Source organism: Topomyia yanbarensis, chromosome 1 (genome assembly GCF_030247195.1).
Source record: "Topomyia yanbarensis strain Yona2022 chromosome 1, ASM3024719v1, whole genome shotgun sequence".
Taxonomy (NCBI): Eukaryota; Metazoa; Arthropoda; class Insecta; order Diptera; family Culicidae; genus Topomyia; species Topomyia yanbarensis.
In genome coordinates this window covers 184,529,242-184,548,140 of record NC_080670.1, presented here as the reverse complement: position 1 = coordinate 184,548,140, position 18,899 = coordinate 184,529,242, and the positions used below count along the sequence as shown (strand labels likewise).

General features: G+C 44.9%; 1 protein-coding gene across 17 annotated transcripts in view; it reads right to left on the bottom strand.

Annotated features, from left to right (window-relative positions):
• LOC131683943 (uncharacterized) overlaps window positions 1-18,899 on the bottom strand; it is a 287,688-nt gene that overhangs the window by 54,259 nt on the left and 214,530 nt on the right. For all 17 annotated transcript variants that reach the window (XR_009304600.1, XR_009304601.1, XM_058966412.1 and 14 more), the window contains 3 exons: window positions 9,247-9,400; window positions 1,379-1,502; window positions 23-1,277 (listed from right to left, as the gene is read on the bottom strand). Coding sequence is in view for 15 of the 17 variants with exons in the window: in XM_058966412.1 (XP_058822395.1) it covers window positions 23-1,277; window positions 1,379-1,502; window positions 9,247-9,400 (1,533 nt within the window). In the remaining 2 variants the exon portion in view is untranslated. The remainder of the gene's footprint in view (window positions 1-22; window positions 1,278-1,378; window positions 1,503-9,246; window positions 9,401-18,899) is intronic.

Genomic DNA, 18,899 nt, shown 5'->3' with positions numbered 1-18,899 from the left:
TAATAAACCATCGGTTACTTACGCGTTCTGAAGCTAGCATGGAAACCTTTTCCCCGTGGCAGAGCGCCAGTTTTCAACCGCACAACCATACGTTCTCCCTTGCTGAGAAAAACACCATCGTTCAGGTGGTTTTCGTCACGAAATGGCACGAACGGACCGTCCGATATGTCTACATTCACGATGGCATCCTGAAGTATGTCAAAAAAATCAAACTCCAGCCAAACTTTCTTCCCAAAGGGGGCTTGAATAACGTAGGTACAGTCTAGATTGTTGAGCAGAAAGTGCGGATAGTTCGGACTATGGATGCTTCCCTCGCGGGAAGTGAGCGTCTGAATTGGGCATCCGGAAATGTCCACCGTGCTCCAGGTTGCCGAATAGCCGCTCCCGGAAACGGAATAGTCCGAGTGGAAGCGCAGGAAGGCTTCATTTCCGTCGGAAATGAAATTGAACCGGCTCATGTTGGAGTCGTGCGTTCCACACCACCGGACGTAAGGCAGGAATGAAGGACCCGTATAGCTAGTATCCAGCGAGTCCACACTACTCGTCTCTAACGCGATACTCTGATTGCTGTTCTTCACCGTTTTGTAGTTATCAGAACTGAGAAACCGTTTCTTACGATCTTTCAGCTTGGAGTTGATCTTCTCCAGTAGTTTTATGTTATCCTGCAACTTCTGTTGGATATCATCGTTTAAAGGAAGTGAGCGTTTTCTCTGAAATCTCTCCTCCTTCCGAGGAGAGCTGTTTTGCTCCTGATAGTAATCGCCTTTGAGCAAGTTTGCAAACGGTTGATCATTACTATAATCCGCCGAGGAAAGATCTTCTGCCCGGTCCCAGTACATCGCCATCGGAAAAGGATTCGTCCCTGGATTCAGTTCAGGACCGGGAAGAACCTGGAAATTCTGGATGCTAACATAATCATACAAACATTCCTCCTGCTGCTCTATATCCAACGTTTGAAACTGAATGATGATTCGATTGTTTTCCGGAGCCTCCAACCGTATCCAGTAATCGGTTCGCGCCGGATACGGATTGGGATAATTAGGCGAAAGCAGCCGACCCTCCGTCCCGGTAAGTGTTTGATTTTTCGCCATGTTTTCCACTGCCGTCGGTCGTGGCTTCTTACAAACGTAACCACCCCCGGTAGTACACTTTTGAACACTCCAGTGCAATCCGGACGAGATCATCGGAGTGGGAGAAATTTTCCACTGCAAACCCAGGCAGCTAGGGGAAGCTTTTGGCATCTTCTTCGGATCCGGCCGTTGGCCCGGTAGCCAACCCTGCAAACGATGCAATTTAATTGATCAGTTTAATCTGCTTTCGTTCGCAGAATGCCCCCTTCTGCTCGATTGTTGATATAAATGTAATTGGCATAATTTACCTCGAACATCAATTTCGCACCATCCGCCCACTCCAACATTCCGGTATCGGCGAGCTCCCCGCCGACCCAGTACATAGCTCGGGGCGTGTAATCCAAGCTGTTCCGGATGCTGGTCGTAATGAACCTGTTGAGGTACGGACGACGAGAGAAGCAGAATAGTCGAGTTAGTGATTGGGAAATAATTGGCAGTAGTTAGTAGTGTTTAAATCACGGGATATAGAGACAATCGGACGGTTTTCCGTTCTTTCCTTGGACTTGACATTAATGGAATGTCAGACGCGATGTAGAGCGGCGAGTTTGAAAAAAATATAAGAACTCGAGAGTAATTTCTTTGTTACACATTTTGGGAATTTTATTTAATAAGATTACTAAAATTTTATATATTCAAATAATTGATATCGATTGGAAATAACTTTTTTGGGAGATGTGAAAATAAAATCCCCCCTGAGGCAGAATTCGAACCTGCAACCCTTGGGACTCCGGCTTCCGTCATACTGTTAACTGAGTTAGGGTCCAGAAACCGACAGTCTTCATTAGCTCACTCACCAAAGTACGATTGGTAATGTGCTAAAATTAGACACCAGACGATAATAACAATCCGGGCCTTGCTATCTGGCGGGGAAATTAAATAGATGGAATGTGTTGAGTGGCAGCTGCGGTTGTGTGTGATCTCGCTTTAGAGGCAGAGTGCGATCACTATCGCCAATGCGACAATCATTTGTTCTTTCTGGGACGTCATCATATCCCAGTGATAGCATAAGAGTTTGTGCATTTGGCCGGAGTCCCAAGGGTTGCAGGTTCGATTCCTGTCTCTGGGGGGATTCTTTCAGAATTGCTTTCGCTTAGCTCACGATTTCGATCTGTTTTCTCCTTTGGAAGTCTTAAATAAGTTTTTTTTTAATATATATTTCGTTTATTTGATACAGCTCGTTAATAAGAGCCAATCTCTTACGTTAAAAATGATTTACTTGTTGGAAATGGTTTCATTTATGGATTTATTGGAATAACTGACTACACCAAAAAAGAATTTTCTTGAATTATATCTAACGATATTTTCACAAACGTCTTCTATAGAGTTTAGAATTACCCTCTTTTTGCAGTTATGCTCTTTATCTGACCAACAAAATATGCGTAATGCTTACGGAGCATTCTATTCAGTCCATTTATTTGTCGCCGGACGATACGTTAGTCGGTGCCTATTTCTTTTTTTTTACATTTTCAAAGTCCTAAACTGTTCGATTTGCAACTAGAACGTCAGATTATTTTCTTCGGATCCGAAAGAAATCCGTTAACAAAGACCAGGCACTACAATATTCAGTGCAGGTCCAAACAACATGCTCGATGTCGTGATTACCATCGCTATTGTCACAGATATCCAAAAAAATCGGCATGCCAAACGTGTGATCGAGACATTACACGAATAAAGTCAATGAGGTTCGCAAACTTAAGTACGTTTTCTGGCAGGGAAAAAGCAATTACCTTTGAGGCAGATTGATCTTTCGTAAATGTCACTCTCTAATGGGCCCATTCCAGCTTAAAGTTCAACATCTTGTTGCTTGAAATAGAGCAACGTGAGAGGCCTCAAACTAAAATCTGTATTTTTCGAATAAAACATCCAAGAACTTCCGTATTTTCCCTAGGAATTTTTCAAGCGCGAAGTATCGCATAAATTTGAATCAATTTTATCGAGAATATGTTGAAAAAATATTTATTCTATATTCAATATATAAAAATGTCTCAAATCGATTTCAAGTTTGTTACCATTGGATTTTAGTTGGAAGACATTGTATGTTAACGTTTCGGCCCGAACAGTTGTTCCTGAAGATGGGTGCCGCTGAAATACTTACTATGTACGACTATTTTTTTTATCTAGTATATGTTTGTTAAGTGCATTTTTTCGAAAATTTCAGTGAAAGTGTCATGTTTCTTCATGTCTCTACATGGAAAATTGGCATAGAAATATGGGATCAAGAGAAAAGCGGCACACATTGGAAAATGAAAATAGGAGTTCAGTTATGCCTTGAGTTTTTAAATATGCCAGGAATCCAGGACTTCCCGAAATATCGATAGTGGACAATGTATTCAAAGAATGTCTGTTTTGGCCATTGGTGATCTAGATCTTCAAATCGACGAGGAGTACTGTAATTTGAAATTAAGTTTGTAAAAATCGGTCAGGAATACGCTGAGAATTAGGTGTGACATGGACTAGGAACATGGCAAGTTCTTCGGGGGCATCAAGAACCGTCAAAGGTGCCAACGTGGTCAAAGCTACTTTGATTGGTCATTAGTAATGTAGACCCGCAAATCCAAGTAATATTGCATCAATTTTACTATGAATTGATGCCTAATGATGCCTATTTATGTAGGAATTTGCCGTGTGACCGCGCTCTTTAATCCGTAACACCGGAAGTTCCATCAACAAAAAAAGTAAAAAGCAGTTTATAGGAGCTTTAAGTCATTCACTTGAAGCTAAGTTTATGCAAATCACTTCACACACACACGGGGCAGCAAGAAAAGGAGTTCAGGGGTTTAACGACCCCGCCCCTTGGATCTACTGCGAGTCTGTACCGGTTCTGCTAAAATTCTATCAAAGATCTCAGCACAAAGGCACCCTAGCCGAACCGGAGTGACAGCCGGCACATCAGGATCAATGCCAGTAACATCCTGATTACGGCGAAAGTCAACGGACAGGACTTCGATCACGAATTTGACTGCGACTTTAGGCTGGCAGGCGCGCTGTTCTACTCCCTGAGTAAGGAAGGATGACACCGACTTGAAATGGCGAGTGGGCTAACAGTACGGCCTCCTCCGTTCCGTTAAAAACTTGTCAAGTCTCCGAGTACGTTCAAAACTCCTCATCAATAGTTGGTACTACTTGGTTCGGATGGACCATTCGCAAATTTTACGCCGATCCGGCTCTGAACACTACTCCCCATGAACGGTAGTATCCCTGCTTGCATAGATCACCATGGGATCCCAATATCCAACAGAAGCCGAAAGTAGTGACAGCGAAGTGCTTAGAGGAGGAGCTTCACATGTTCGTGGCGGCGAGAAACAATGTCCATAAGGACATTACGGAGATGGTGCTCAGAGTCCGATAGACGCTAGTGTCTTCCGTGAAGAAATACAAAACAACAACACTGAGCACTTGGGGTGGCTGAACGCGCTTTGGCGTCGGCAAAGGTCAACGTTTTCTTAGCTCCTCCGAAGCAGGGGAATGAGAAGTTGGTTAAAATGGAAAACACACCAGTTTCCATAACTCCAAAAAGGGCAAGATCCTCGCCGGGAGATGTAAGACTAGGCGTGCCCAAAAGACAGACGCGCGAGGACGCCCTCACTGCGGAGGGAGGAAACTACAGTGCTGTTGTAGGTCGGGAACAAAAATCTCCGACTCGCCAGAAGGCGACAAAGTGAGAAGTCGTGCTAGTCCAAGTTAGTGACACGACAACGTATGCAGCGCTCCTCAAGAAGGTCATAGAGGACCTGGTGCTAAGGGATTTGGGTGAAAATGTGATGAGAATCAGGCGTGCCTTAAAAGGTTAGATGTTACTCGAATTGAAGAAGGATCCCACTATTAACAGCTCGACTATGCAGGTGATCATAACCAAAGGCGAAGATGCAGAAGTTAAAGTCTTAAGTGCAGAGACATGCAAGGATCTGGATGAGATCAGATCGGTAGACGAGCTGAGAGGTGCACTGAAGAAACAGTGCAACCTAAACAAGGTGCACATGACGATTCGGTTAAAGAAAGGGTACGGAGGAACTCAAACCGCGATGATTCGTCTACCGGTAACCGTTACCTGACAAGTCGCTGGAAGTAGACAAAGTTACGGTCGGATGGTCGAGATGCATATTGAGAGCCGCTCCATCAGTGAATAACAAAGTGGAAAAAAGCTTCAAGTGTTCGGACTTTAGACATTTGGCTGGGACTTGCAAAGGCCCGGATAGTTCCAGGATGTACTGGAACTAGCGATAGGCCGAAGTCCATAGTTTGCACTCCAGAGGACGGAAAGGCCCGAACGGCGAACAGGATTGTGACGACTTGTGATGCCACAACGCAACGGATCCACGCAATAGACGACGTCCAGCTTACTGGTGGAAAGAAACTCTCGGTACGCTACGCGCTATTTGTCTTACGGCCAGAAGGTGGGCTCAGAGGGCAATATCGGAGCCAGATAGAGAGAAGCGGAAGGCAGCGTTTCGGGAAGCCGGAAATCAAGCATAGATCAAATCAGATTGCTACAAGGAGCTGTACCGAGAAGCAGACGTTAGTTCCTGGGGGACGCGTACCGAATCGTTATGGCGAACATGAAGAGCCCGTCGACGCCAGCTGAAATGGGCCTGGATAAGCTGAAGACAATCATTGAGGGTCTCTCCGAAGCACTATCAAACTACCTAGAATACGACAACGTACGGCGAAGAAGGAAGGGGAAATACGGACGTATAGAATACCAAACATGGTACTGAAAGCTGCGATCTTGGCATACCCGGTCTTGTTCAGGAAGGTGCTGCAGGAGTGTCTAGATGAAGGCGAATTCCCCGAAATGTAGCAGGTACAGAAGCTGGTGTTACTGCCAAAGCCTTCACAGACTGACGAAATAAACGGAGGGCGAGCGCAGGCTGTTCAAGATACAGTTTGGATTCCGCAAAGGAGCATTGACAGTGAAGGCAATTCGGACAGTGCTGGTGAGTGCCAAGATGGCATCTAAACAAAGGCAAAGAGGAGATCAATGCACTGCGATCACGATAGATTTAACAGCGCCGGCTGGGAAGCGTTCGCTGTAGCGCTGCACTGAATGAGGATCCCCGATTATCTATGTCAGATCCTGAGGAGCGTTGCTGTACGAGACAAACGAAAGGTAGAAGTCAATGCAAGTCACAGCGGACGTTCCTCAGGACTCCATTCTTGACCCAACTCTTTAGAACGGTATCTACGATGGGGTCTAGACACTGCGGCTACCCAGGACGCGGACGACATGTCACTAACGGCGATGGGTGAGACACATGCGGAACTGGAGGTGCGGGTACGGAGACAATGGAAGCGATCGAGAGCTGTATGAACGGGGTTAAGCTTACGACGGAGGTCTTGATCAGCAATTGTAAAGCGGTTCAGCGAATGCAGATCGACGTCAGAGGGCACGTGATTTCATGGGAGCTTGCACGGAAGCAATTGGGAAGATAATCAACGACCGGTTGAGTTCCAACAACCACCAACAACGATTACACCTGCGAAAAATCGGTGAAGGCAACGAACACAACAGTAAGGATCATATCAAACGTCGGTGGTCCGAAAAGCAGCACGAGACGTCTGCTAGCAAGTGTTTCGTCACCGATACTGCGAGTCACGAGCGCGTACATCGTCGGAGACAGTATGCGTTCATCCCCATCTGCATCACCCTGGCCGCACCCTCGAGTGCTACAATCGATGAAACACCAGAAACGTTAGGAAGATGATGAGAATCGATGGCGAGGTGCAGGACCAGGAATAGGACAATATGGAGAAAGGAAGGTGGACTTACCGGCTCATCCCAAACCGGTCGACGTGGGTCAATAGAAAGCAAGGAATGTCGTCTACAGAGTGACAAGCAACGTAAACCCGTCGAACGCGGTCAACAGTGTGGTGACGTACACCTTGACCGCCTTACAGCGCAAATGGCGAGCAACGGTTTCGGGAGAGCAACCACCGCCACGAAACTCTCCGTCGAAGTAGGCTAGATCCACCGCCGGGGACTAGTCGAGTCGACCGCGACAAAGCACTGGGTATAGGTTATCGGGGCGCCAGCAAACCGGACGCCGCGCTCTACCCGAAATCGCCGGACCAACCACGGAATCCTACCGGTTGGCCCGAGAGAAATATAGCGAAAACCAAAGAAGAATCGGTATCAGAAGAACTTCATCCGCTGAGGCAAGCTAGATTCACCGCAGGGGATTAGACCGCGACAAGACACCACCAGTCGCGGGTCATCGGGGCACCAGCGAACTGTTCGGCCTGACCCACCGGAATCACTGAACTGACCTCGGTACCTAGCTAGTTCGCTCGGTTTCGGGAGAACTTCTCCTTCGACCATCGTTGAGGAGCGAACCGAGTGGTTCGCGAAAAAAGTCGGGAGCTGAATAGCTCAACGAGGAAATGGTGCTAAATTGCACGAGAAGGAATTCAAAGGGTCTGAAGAAGTTGCGGTACTAAATGGCACCGGACAGGGAGCCAAAGAGCACAAAAGGATGGCTTGCTGAAGGGCGCAGAGGAACCGGGGGACTAAGTAAATTAGATAATTTGGAATTTATTGCCCAGATTACATACAGCATCTAGTATCTCGAAACCAACGACCAGCTTATCCAGCGAAGTATCAACGTGTGCGCTCAGTGTCAGCACGGAATCCTAAGAATAAGATACTAGCAACAACTTCCGACTGTAAACTGCAAGAAAGCAATTTTGGCATGCGCGATAACACAAGAGAAGGCAAACAAACTGAACCACAAGTTTCAGTAGGCAAGATTGAAAATATTTAAAATCCGTTTAAAATATATTAACAATTATAAAAAAAACGTGATTAACATTAGATCAAAATAGTTCAGTAGGTATCGTAAATCAATTTAAAAGCTACCAAACTGCCTATTGAAAGAATGTAAATTTGTTCATAATATAGGTATCAAATATGTGTATACATGGTTCAAAATTGGTTTAAAATTTCATAAAGCATCTTAAAAATTTTATTTTGAGAGTCTGTGCATTGATGTTTATTTATAAATATCGGATAATGAAATATGTATGTGGAGTTTCCTGAAGAAAATATACTGAAGCTGCAAAGAATTAAAACTGAAATTTTGAACCTAATTTGAATTTATTTATTTTAAATTATTATATTTGAAATTTTATAGCATATTTAATTTACACAGGTATTTCGGCCGTTTTTGGTGGCCTTTTTCAAGAGAAAAGGCCACCAAAAACGGCCGAAACGTCGGGCAATTTAAAATTAAATCGTTTGCCTAGAGTATTAAGACTGAGAAAGCCGTTAAATGCCTGTGAATATTCCGTAACCAGTCGACAAACACCCAATCATATTTAATTGTAATTTAGAAAATGTAGTATTAAAATATGAACGTTCTAAGAAATTTTAGCACTACATTGGTTATGGAACTTGCGTTTCGATTTCGTCTCATCAGAATACGACACTAACTTACTGACAGGACTAAGCTAGCGCCGGATGAACGCTAGCTCCACAAAAAAACGGAGACACAATTTGCGCTCCTGAGCAAACCTCTAGTCAAGCGTGATGTCCCGCAAGAAAAGGAACTTATTTTAAGCTGATGAGAACTAATGAAATCGAAACATTTGGTTTAGCTTAGCGAGCTAATGCAAGATGCACTAAGTTATATATCTCCTTAGTGGATAAAAATTTGGCTAAAAGCTATTTTTTCACTAAGGAGAAAGTTGTTTAAAACCATCCGGTGCTAGCTTAGTTCTGTCAGTAAGTTAGTGTCGGATTCTGGTGAGACGAACTCGAAACGCACTTTTTTTGCAAATTTGGTTATTGATTTTGTGCTCTTCGCGTGCAAAGATGGTTTTAAACAATTTTTTTTCTTAATGGAGAAAGAATAGTTTTTAACTAAATTGATTTCCACTATAAAAAAATTTAGCATAGATTTTGATATATTTTTAGAAAAATCCTATCAACTATATTCTGATTGTACCTTTGTATTCCCATCAGAGAATAGCACCTAAATGCCATTATAATGTAATCCGCCTATATGCAACACCAATCAACCCGTTTCGAACAACCCAAAGCATGCACAAACTCAGTCGGTCCCGAGTCTGCAAATACATACCTTGCCCCCTTCCCTTCCGGGTATCAATCTGAACAACTCACCTCTGCTCGTCGGTGGTGGAAATCGATGCCAGCTGTGCGCCGATCCCGCGGCATACCTGCTGTGCGGTCATCCAGTCCACTTGCGGGAAGGAGATGAATAAATAACAGGATGCGTTGTACGCCTGGAACCGCTCATCGTAGCATTCCGATATCACTGGATACATACAGAGAAATGGAGAGAGAGCATGAAACGAGACAACAGGCCACAGTTAATTGGATTGGAAGCCAGCCGGATTTGCGTTTTCGGCGTCCGAAATTCTCGTCAGATAGGATATATGTATGTATAGCATTAAGCGCGCGTGTCGACACAGTCGTCAAACATTCTCTGATTCTACTAGGCGAGCCACACATTGAAGAAAAAAAACAGCACATTGACACTAGGTGGTGGGTGTATGGTTCTACAAGGTACAGAATCGGATGAGTACATCGAGTATACTGAAAAACGGAAGCGTCTACGTTTGATTAAAATCCTTTGGCAAGTTATGTATTCTAATTCGGCTTGTGAGTAAATCTGGAACACAGTCGGCACTAATCCTCTATAATTAGTATGTTTTTAAGTTACTGGCAAAAACATTGAAGCACATACTCGCGACATCGAAAAATAATTGGAGTGAATAAATGAAAAATGATGGTGGTGGACGCTTCTTGTTCGATTTTAATTTTCGCGGAAATGAGGACTTGGAGATTTTGTAGATACCGCATAACTTCGAAAATCTGCAGAGAAATTGATTGCAGATGAGAAGAACTGAAGTGAGAGCAAGGATGTGAAATATACAGATCGGAAAACTAGAAGTGGCACGGTCATTAGAAACAGGCTTATAATCTTACGAGCTAATCTTTTGTCTTCTGCTGGTAGGAGTTGGGCTTAGGCAGCATAACTATGAATCACTCAGGTCTACCAACATGTCTCCTGGCAAAGACAGATTTGTTCCTCTTTACCGTGAGAATCGACTAAATTTTCATAACTTTTCCTACTCAGTAATCTCTAGCTAGTTGAATGTCGTTAAAAAGTAAAAAAGAATTAGACATTGTCAACACTAAAAATAACAGTAACTAAAATTTACTTTCGTTCATATTAGCTACTTTTGGACAACTTTGTTACAAAAATAAGTACAGAAGAAGGTCGGTAACTTTATCACAAAAATAAACAAAAATAAGAAATCGTCGGAAACAGTACAATAGATTTAAAAAATTAGATTTGTTTTAAATATAAGAAAAACCAAATAATTATTTTTAATATCTCGGATTTTGTGTTTAGCCGCTAGCTAGACACTAAATCCAAAAATGACACACAATTCTCGAGTACTTTTTCAAATGGACGTAAGTAACAATGAGAGATTCTCTTTGAGGTCTTTCTCTTCTGTTCATTACTCGGCCATTTCAACATTTACTACAATACTCTTTGCATAATATTGTAGTAAAAACCGTCGGCTTTCGATATGTACTGGAAAATTAGTACAAAGTGTTGTAACGACGTCGTAATAAACGAAAGAGAAAGTAAACAAAGAGAGGCTCTCAATGTTACTTACGTCCATTTGAAAAAGTACTCGAGAATTACTGTGTACGGTAAAAACGGTTGGATGGGATTTAGTGTACAAATCTGGTTTACTTTTAATTTATCTAGTCAAAATTCAACTGTTGTAATATATTTGTAGGGTACATGCTGCAAAACTGTGAGTCCACATCCTGGAAGGAGCGTCCAACATAGCTCTGGTTCTCACAAGTCCATACCTCATGCTTCCCCGGGTCATATGATTACAACGACCGCCAGCTATAAGAGTTGTGTGCTTAGCTGGTAGTGCAGCCTGGGCACTGTTGTCCTTCTGACTTCAGCTAGATTAAGGAGGTACGTCTCGAGTGTCTGTTCATCAAGGAGGTGCGGCCCAAACAACGTCTGTTCTGGCATCCAGCGGTTGAGTTTGAAATGCTGTATCGCGTCAGCTATACCTAAGGTGGCAGCCCCACAAGCGCGATGTAGGTAACGCGATCCCGGCAAGGTAGCCTACCGAACCCTCCCACTTACCATGAAAAGTGAAGAAGAAGAAAAGAAAAACGAACGATACTTTCGGCAACCTACGAAATAAGGACAATGATTGGAAAATCGGAACATGGAATGTCAGGACTTTGAATGAACCCGGACGAGTGAGTCTTTTGGCCCGCGAACTGCTGACGGTTGGAGTGAGCGTCGCTGCAATTCTTCAGGAGGTGCGGTGGCCTAGAACTGGAGAACGTGAATTCAGGGCGGTGAATCCCATCGCCAACACTTCCTTCAAATACAACATCTACTATAGCGGCGGCGAAAAGGCAGAACATGGAGTCGGTTTCATAGTGGTCGGCAAGTAGATGAAGCGTGCTATAAGGTGGAAACCGGCTAGCGAGCGAATCTGTGTATTGAAGTTACGGGGCAAATTCTTCAACTACAGTTGATCAACATCTATGCACCGACAAACGATAAACCCAATGACGTGAAGGACGCGTTTTACGAGTGTCTCGACAAAACCTACAGAGAGTGCCAAAGCATGACGTGAAAATTGTTATCGGGGACGCCAACGCTCAGGTCGGTAGAGAGGACTTTTTCCGTCCAATCATTGGTAAAGAGAGAGAGCTTCACTCTGTAACCAATGACAACGGCATGAAACTAGTGACCTTCGCTGCAGCTAGAGGGATGGCCATGGCGAGTAGCATAGTAGCATGTCTGTACGTACCTGGAACTATTGAGAACCAGAGCTACAGGCCCAAAGCCCTGATAAAGGAGGATGGTTGTGATGATCTGGGCCGCGGTCACCACGTAAATCAAGATAGGTCATAAGCCCAATTCCAAGGCGTGAAGCGACCCGTGCCGAGGGATGAGTGATCGAGGGGGTGAAAAAGATGCTCGATCGTTAACGGAGCCTGTGGGGTACCTGGGCAACCCTCACAGTAAGCGTCCCTTACCACGTTACTGCGGAGCTCTGGCGTGGCGGACCTTTCTTTCTCGCGCAACTCGTGGGTATCAACATGAATGAAGTGAACAAAAACAATAACGGAGGTGCCAAAACCCTTTGCTAGAGGTGGTTTGGCGAGGTCTCCCCCCCATGGGGAGAGTAGTGGAGCGACGAGTGCTGCATCTGATAGCACCAGTGACCCCCCAGTAGTGGTAGGAAATAGCCCTACCAACGCACTGGACGGGCCACTATCCGCGATGCGCAAAGTGGTGGAGCAGCTCGATTCAATAATCGAGTTCACTAGCGCAAAGCAAAACATAAGCAAGGAGTTAAAGCAGAGTCTCCTAGAGCTCCGGAAAACTGTTCGTGACGCAAGACAGAAACAGCAGGCTTATGCCAAGAGGGTGGAATGTCGAGAGAAGTCCGACTGAGAAACCCAGACAGTGGCCTCCAAGAGGGAGGGAAGAGAGAAGGTCGATACAGGCACTCAGACAGTGGCCTTCACCTTCTATGGAGCAGCCACGTCGCTCGAAGCGGCGGCCGAGTTCCCCTCGAAGGGAAAAGGCAAGGGCAATCGTAAGACGGCGTCGAACGCGAAGCGCCCTAGGAAGTCGCCAGGCGAGGGTGCAAAAACCGACACCACACGGCGTGCAACCGTTAAGGCCAGACGCCGTTTGGCCGAGGTAAGCGAGGGCGAGAGTACCAGCAACCCGGCGCGACCGGGGCAGGGGGGCGTAAACCCCTGGACGCTGGTCACCAAGAAGAAGCCGGCACCGATACCGGAGGTACCGTGGCTCGCGAAGAAGGCCAAGGACAGAGGTGAGGCCTTGTGGTTAAAAACCGACAAGGACAAATACGCCGACGTCCTAAAGTCGATGAGGGCGGCCGAAAGCCTCTCGGCCCTTGGGCAAGACGTGCGTAGCGTGAGACGCACCAACACAGGAGAAATGCTTCTGGTGCTGAAGCGAGGTGCACAATCTAGTGCAGTGTACAACGCCTTGGCCCAAGAGGTCCTTGGTGAAGGCGCCCAGGTCAGGTCGCTAGGGGCGGAAATGACTCTCCAGTGCAAGCATCTGGACGAGTTCATGACCGCAGACGATGTCGTCGCAGCCGTCAAGGAGCAATGCGACGTGACAATCGAGCGGGCCTCTGTGCGCTTTAGAGGGGGACCCTCCGGTACCCAAGTAGCCTACCTCAGGCTACTGAAGGCGGATGCCAAAAAGGTAACCGAGAAAGGTAAACTGAAGATCGGCTGGTCGGTATGCCCAATTAGCATACCCCAGCCGCCTTCAGTGGATAGGTGCTATCGGTGCCTTGAGTCTGGCCATAAATCCTACGAGTGTAAGGGCATAGACAGGAGCAAACTATGTCGTCGCTGCGGCGAGGAGGGACATAAGAAGCGGGGTTGCACTAAGGCGCACAAGTGCCTTATCTGCACCGCTAAGAAGCAAGCCCGTAATCATGCTATGGGCGGACCTTCGTGTCCCTTTGGTGAGGCAAATAAGAAGAAGCCGTGAACGTTGCACAGCTAAATCTTAACCATTGTGCAGCAGCCCAACAGCTGCTGTGGCAGCCGGTCTCGGAGTCGAGGACAGAGGTCGCCCTCCTATCAGACCCGTACAACATCCCTGCCGGCAACGGCAATTGGGTGTCGGACTGGTCTGGAATGGTGGTAATCTGTACAACGGGACGGTTCCCGGTTCAAGAGGTAATACACTGCTCCGCCGAAGGTGTTGCGATTGCCAAGATCAATGGTGTGTTCTATTGCAGCTGCTACGCTCCACCAAGGTGGCCCATAGAACAGTTCAACCAGATGATCGACAGTACCAGATGGTAGTTCCTGGGGGGAACGATGGCGGAGCCCAATGGAGTTTAGTCGGTATTAATGGCAGCGTCACCATTCGAGCCCGACACGTCCCCAGTACACCCCGTGTGGTAGCTTGGACACCTACCAATAGCACGTGTACTGGGTTAGGACGTAAACGTCTTCTCCATTGTAAAAAAAGGATGGTCATCAGCAGCACTTACTTTGCACGCAAAGACATCTGTAAGCACACCTGGATGCACCCGAATCACGTGCAAACAGATAGACCGTGCCCTGGTAGACGGCTGACCTTCAGAGGACCAAACATCGACCTTCAGAGGACCAAACATCGACTCTGATTACTATCTCGTTGTCAGTAAGATTCGAGCACGGTTATCAACCGTAGCGAACTCAAGAACTCAGCGACCGTTGCGTTTCAATATCCAGCACTTCTCAGCAGAAGGTGTGATGGACGAGTACCGCCAGAAGCTTGATGAGCGGATAAGGGGAATCAACGTAGACGACAACCTCAACAATCTGTGGGAGTCAATCCATGGAGCGGGGTGAGCACAGCAGCGCGAGAAGTAATAGGTACTGCTCAGAGACGACCCAGAAATGGTTGGTTCGATGAGGAGTGCCAGAGAGTGACGGATGAGAAAAACGCTGCCAGAAGCCGGATGTTAGTGTCTGGTACCCGGCAGAACAGATAGCGGTACAAGGAAGCAAGAGGAGCCGAAAAAAGAATTCACCGCAGAAAGAGGAGAACTTCATTACTGAGGCGCAAAACAGTATGGAACGAAATGATATGCGGAAATTTTATGAAACTGTCATGTGCAATGACCGTGAAGGTAACTTGCTGACAGATAAAACTATGGTAGCAGGCAGGCGGAGAGAGCACTTCGAGACATTGTTGAATGGAGAGAATGGAGTTAGCGCGTCAACGAACCGAATAAGGATAAGTGACGATTGACAAGCTGTGGAGCCTCCGACGCTAGAAGAGCTGAAAAACTATAAGGCTGCTGGAAAGGACGAGCTCCCGGCCGAACTTTTCAAACACGGTAGTGAACACGGAAACACGGAAATACTTCACCGTACTCTTTTGAAGGTATAGAAAGAAGAACTATCTACTGACTGGCTAGAGGGCCTCATTTGTCCCTTATACAAAAAGGGACACAGACTGGAGTGCGCCAATTATCGGGGAATGTCGCTCCTCAATTCACGTATTCTGTGCAACAGATTGAGGCCGTTGGAGGAGACTTTCGTCGGCGAATACCAAGGTGGTTTTCGTGAAGGCCGATCAACAACGGTTCAAATGCTTACCCTGCGACAGATCCTAGATAAATTCCGGGAATACAACTTGCAGACACACCATCTGTTTATTGATTTCAAAGCGGCGTACGATTCAGTGAAAAGAAACGAGTTATAGCAGATAATGGTCGAACATGATGGTTTTCCGACGAAACTGATTAGGCTGATTCAACGCTACGCTGGATGGATCGAAATCAAGTGTTCGGAATGCGGATGAGATTTCGACATCCTTCGTAACCTTAGACGGATTGAAGCAGGGTGATGCGCTGTCAAATTGGCTGTTCAACAATGCTCTTGAAGGTGTCATCAGGAGAGCAGGCATGCAAAGGAACGGTACCATCGTCACTCGGTCGCATATGCTCCGGATCATTGATATCATTGGAATCGACCGCCGAGCCGTGGAAGAGGCATTCGTGCCTTTTAAAAAGGAGACAGCATGAACTGGTCTCACAATCAACACCAGCAAGACGAAGTACATGATAGCTGGAAGAATACGTGGGTCCAATAGAAGAATTTGTGTACCTTGGAACTCCAGTGACGTGCGATAATGATGTTACCCGCGAGGTGAAAAGGCATCTTGCAGCTGCAAATAGGGCTTTTTACGGACTTCGTAGCCAGCTGAAGTCCCGTAGTTTGCAGACGAAGACAAAATTCGCGTTGTACAAGACATCGATAGTTCCGGTTGCCTTTTGCGGCCATGAAACGTGGACGTTAAAGGAAGTTGATCGTAGAGCGTTCGGTGTCTTCTAACGTAAGGTGCTGCGAACAATACTCGGCGGTAAAGAAGAAAATGGCATCTGGCGGCGTCGCATGAATCACGAGTTATACCAAGTATATAAAGGAGTGGATATTGTTAAGCTAATAAAAAAAGGGCAGGCTGCGGTGGGCTGGTCAATGTGGCAGGAATGCCGGAAGAACGACAGGTGAAGATAATATTTAGTAGAAAACCGGGAAGAGGCCGACGACTCCGTGGCAGGCCGCGTACACGATGGCTGTTTGCAGTGGAAGAGAGTGACTGGAAGAGATTGGCCCAGGACCGGGTCCAGTCGAGGAGAATTCTTCATTCGGCGTAGATTCAACGAAGCGAATTGTTGCCCATCAAGTAGGTACATTGAGTATGTCGCGTAAATCAACTACATCCTAAATCGAAATGTGAATGTATTCCCTTTACCAGGAACGCCGTTCTAACCTACCTGGAAACTTTAATCCAAGTGTCAAAATAACAGACATCCGGGATATCGCACCCATTAACTACAACAGGTTCAAATTGCTGGCTCCGCAACATTCGGTTACAAACTTACATCAAAAGCGAACCGACACAGAATGATCAATCTAAAACAGCAGTACCATTGTAATTGTTATAATATTCTACTTCCCATCATTTATCATTCCCCTTTTCCCCCATTCAAGCCCGGTACAAAATACGACGTTGAACTAAGAGGCGCTACCTCCTTGCCGGGAAAGAAAACCGAGACTAACATTGCGCTGCATCATTGTAAAATAATTACTTCACAGCACCCACCCGTGATCACATGCCGCCCCCCCCCCAACGGATCCGGATCGTCATTCGCAATTCAAGTTTGAAAATGGGCATTCAAGTGTACGCTCGTATGTTTCCCGGACGGAAGATTGAAAGTACTCTAGGTAGGAACGTACCTACGCTCCTCCCCGTCGTTGCAGCATTCGCATACATGCATGAATAGAACTCAATGAACCAAGTAATTGGCTTGTGCATTCTGATCATTCGGGATAGTTTGTTGCATCATTCAGGACTCCGGGGTATGATGTTTATATATTTGCTCATAACAGAATCTGTCAGTTTTAGTCATTTTTTATTCATGTTGAGGACAAAACAGTGAGCGCACGGTATTTCATGTTCAAGTAATCCACCATGCGTCCGCATCATCCATTTCATACATCGGAAATGCGTTCAATTCCCAGACGCTATGTCAATTGTAATCTAAATTGACAATCGACAACCATTACGTAACATTCCGTGCGCCGGTGCTAAATTATTCAAACACTAGTTGGGCGTGTACTCCCAACTATACTAAATCCACTGTCTGTCACTTGTTTTGTTTGATAACAAAATCAATATGGTTAGACTGTTTGAATTTTGCGTCGGTAGGTATGTACAGTTTTCCCATCGGTCCGTGCATCGAAGCACAACAGCAGTCATCTTATTCCTTTCCACTTCGCCTCATCAGCATTCACCACTGCATTTAGTGATTCGACGTTTCCTGCTGACCAATGGGCACACACGCACACAAGATGCACCCGCAAAGGCTCATTCGTTTCATGTTGGATCTGAGTTCCGTTTTCCAATTAGTCGATTTCCATTCGATAGGGCTGATGTGTGAGAGAAGGAAATCAAAGGATTTGCTAGGGGTTTTACAGTCCCACTTTTGAACTGCGTCCTTCTATGGAAATTCAGGGATTAGGAAGTTTTTACCTGCTTCAATGGGATGTTTATTGGCAATCGGAAGGGAGCTTTTTGGTGCTATTGATGAGAATCGGAACTAACCAGGAAAAAAGTGCATTTGCAGATTTTCATTTGGACCTACGATGTCAGGATATTTTTCAAATCATCCGAAATTTTTTTGATGACATGATGACAACCAATCAATAGGTATTTTCGGAATGGATTTGATGAGTAGATGACTGAAATCGATGTCCACCATCATATTAAATTCCATGCTGGAGAGTACCGGTTGAGCTAAATTCTCGAGTATCCTTACAATATGTATATTGTTTTATTTAGTTTGATGGGTAGATGCCAGAAGTTCATGTTTGACGCCATTTTTAGATCTAAGATAGACACTGTTCGTTGAAACAAATACAGAGCGTTCTTCTAATGTTTTTTTTTTCAATTAGGATTTTCTGACAATTGAGTTTTTCGGTTTGGTCTTTGGTACGGAATCTCGGGCAAATTTTAGCCATGTTTTGATGGTTTGCTTTTGCTCTAGATAACTTGAAACTGTAGTCTAAAAACTATGTAGATGGCGCTGTATGATATTTCGCAAAAAATTCGAGTGATGGATTTTTATATTTCTTCCTGTCGAAATTACTGACATAAAAGTTTTATCAAATACTCAAAATACAAATATGCAATAATAAAACTAGTAACAAAGGGTTTCAATTCAGAAAAGTCCTGGGTTGCCTCATATTTTAATAATCTTTCATTCATTTCATTCACTTCATTCATTTCATTCATTTCATTCATTTCATTCATTTCATTCATTTCATTCATTTCATTCATTTCATTCATTTCATTCATTTCATTCATTTCATTCATTTCATTCATTTCATTCATTTCATTCATTTCATTCATTTCATTCATTTCATTCATTTCATTCATTTCATTCATTTCATTCATTTCATTCATTTCATTCATTTCATTCATTTCATTCATTTCATTCATTTCATTCATTTCATTCATTTCATTCATTTCATTCATTTCATTCATTTCATTCATTTCATTCATTTCATTCATTTCATTCATTTCATTCATTTCATTCATTTCATTCATTTCATTCATTTCATTCATTTCATTCATTTCATTCATTTCATTCATTTCATTCATTTCATTCATTTCATTCATTTCGTCCATTTCACTC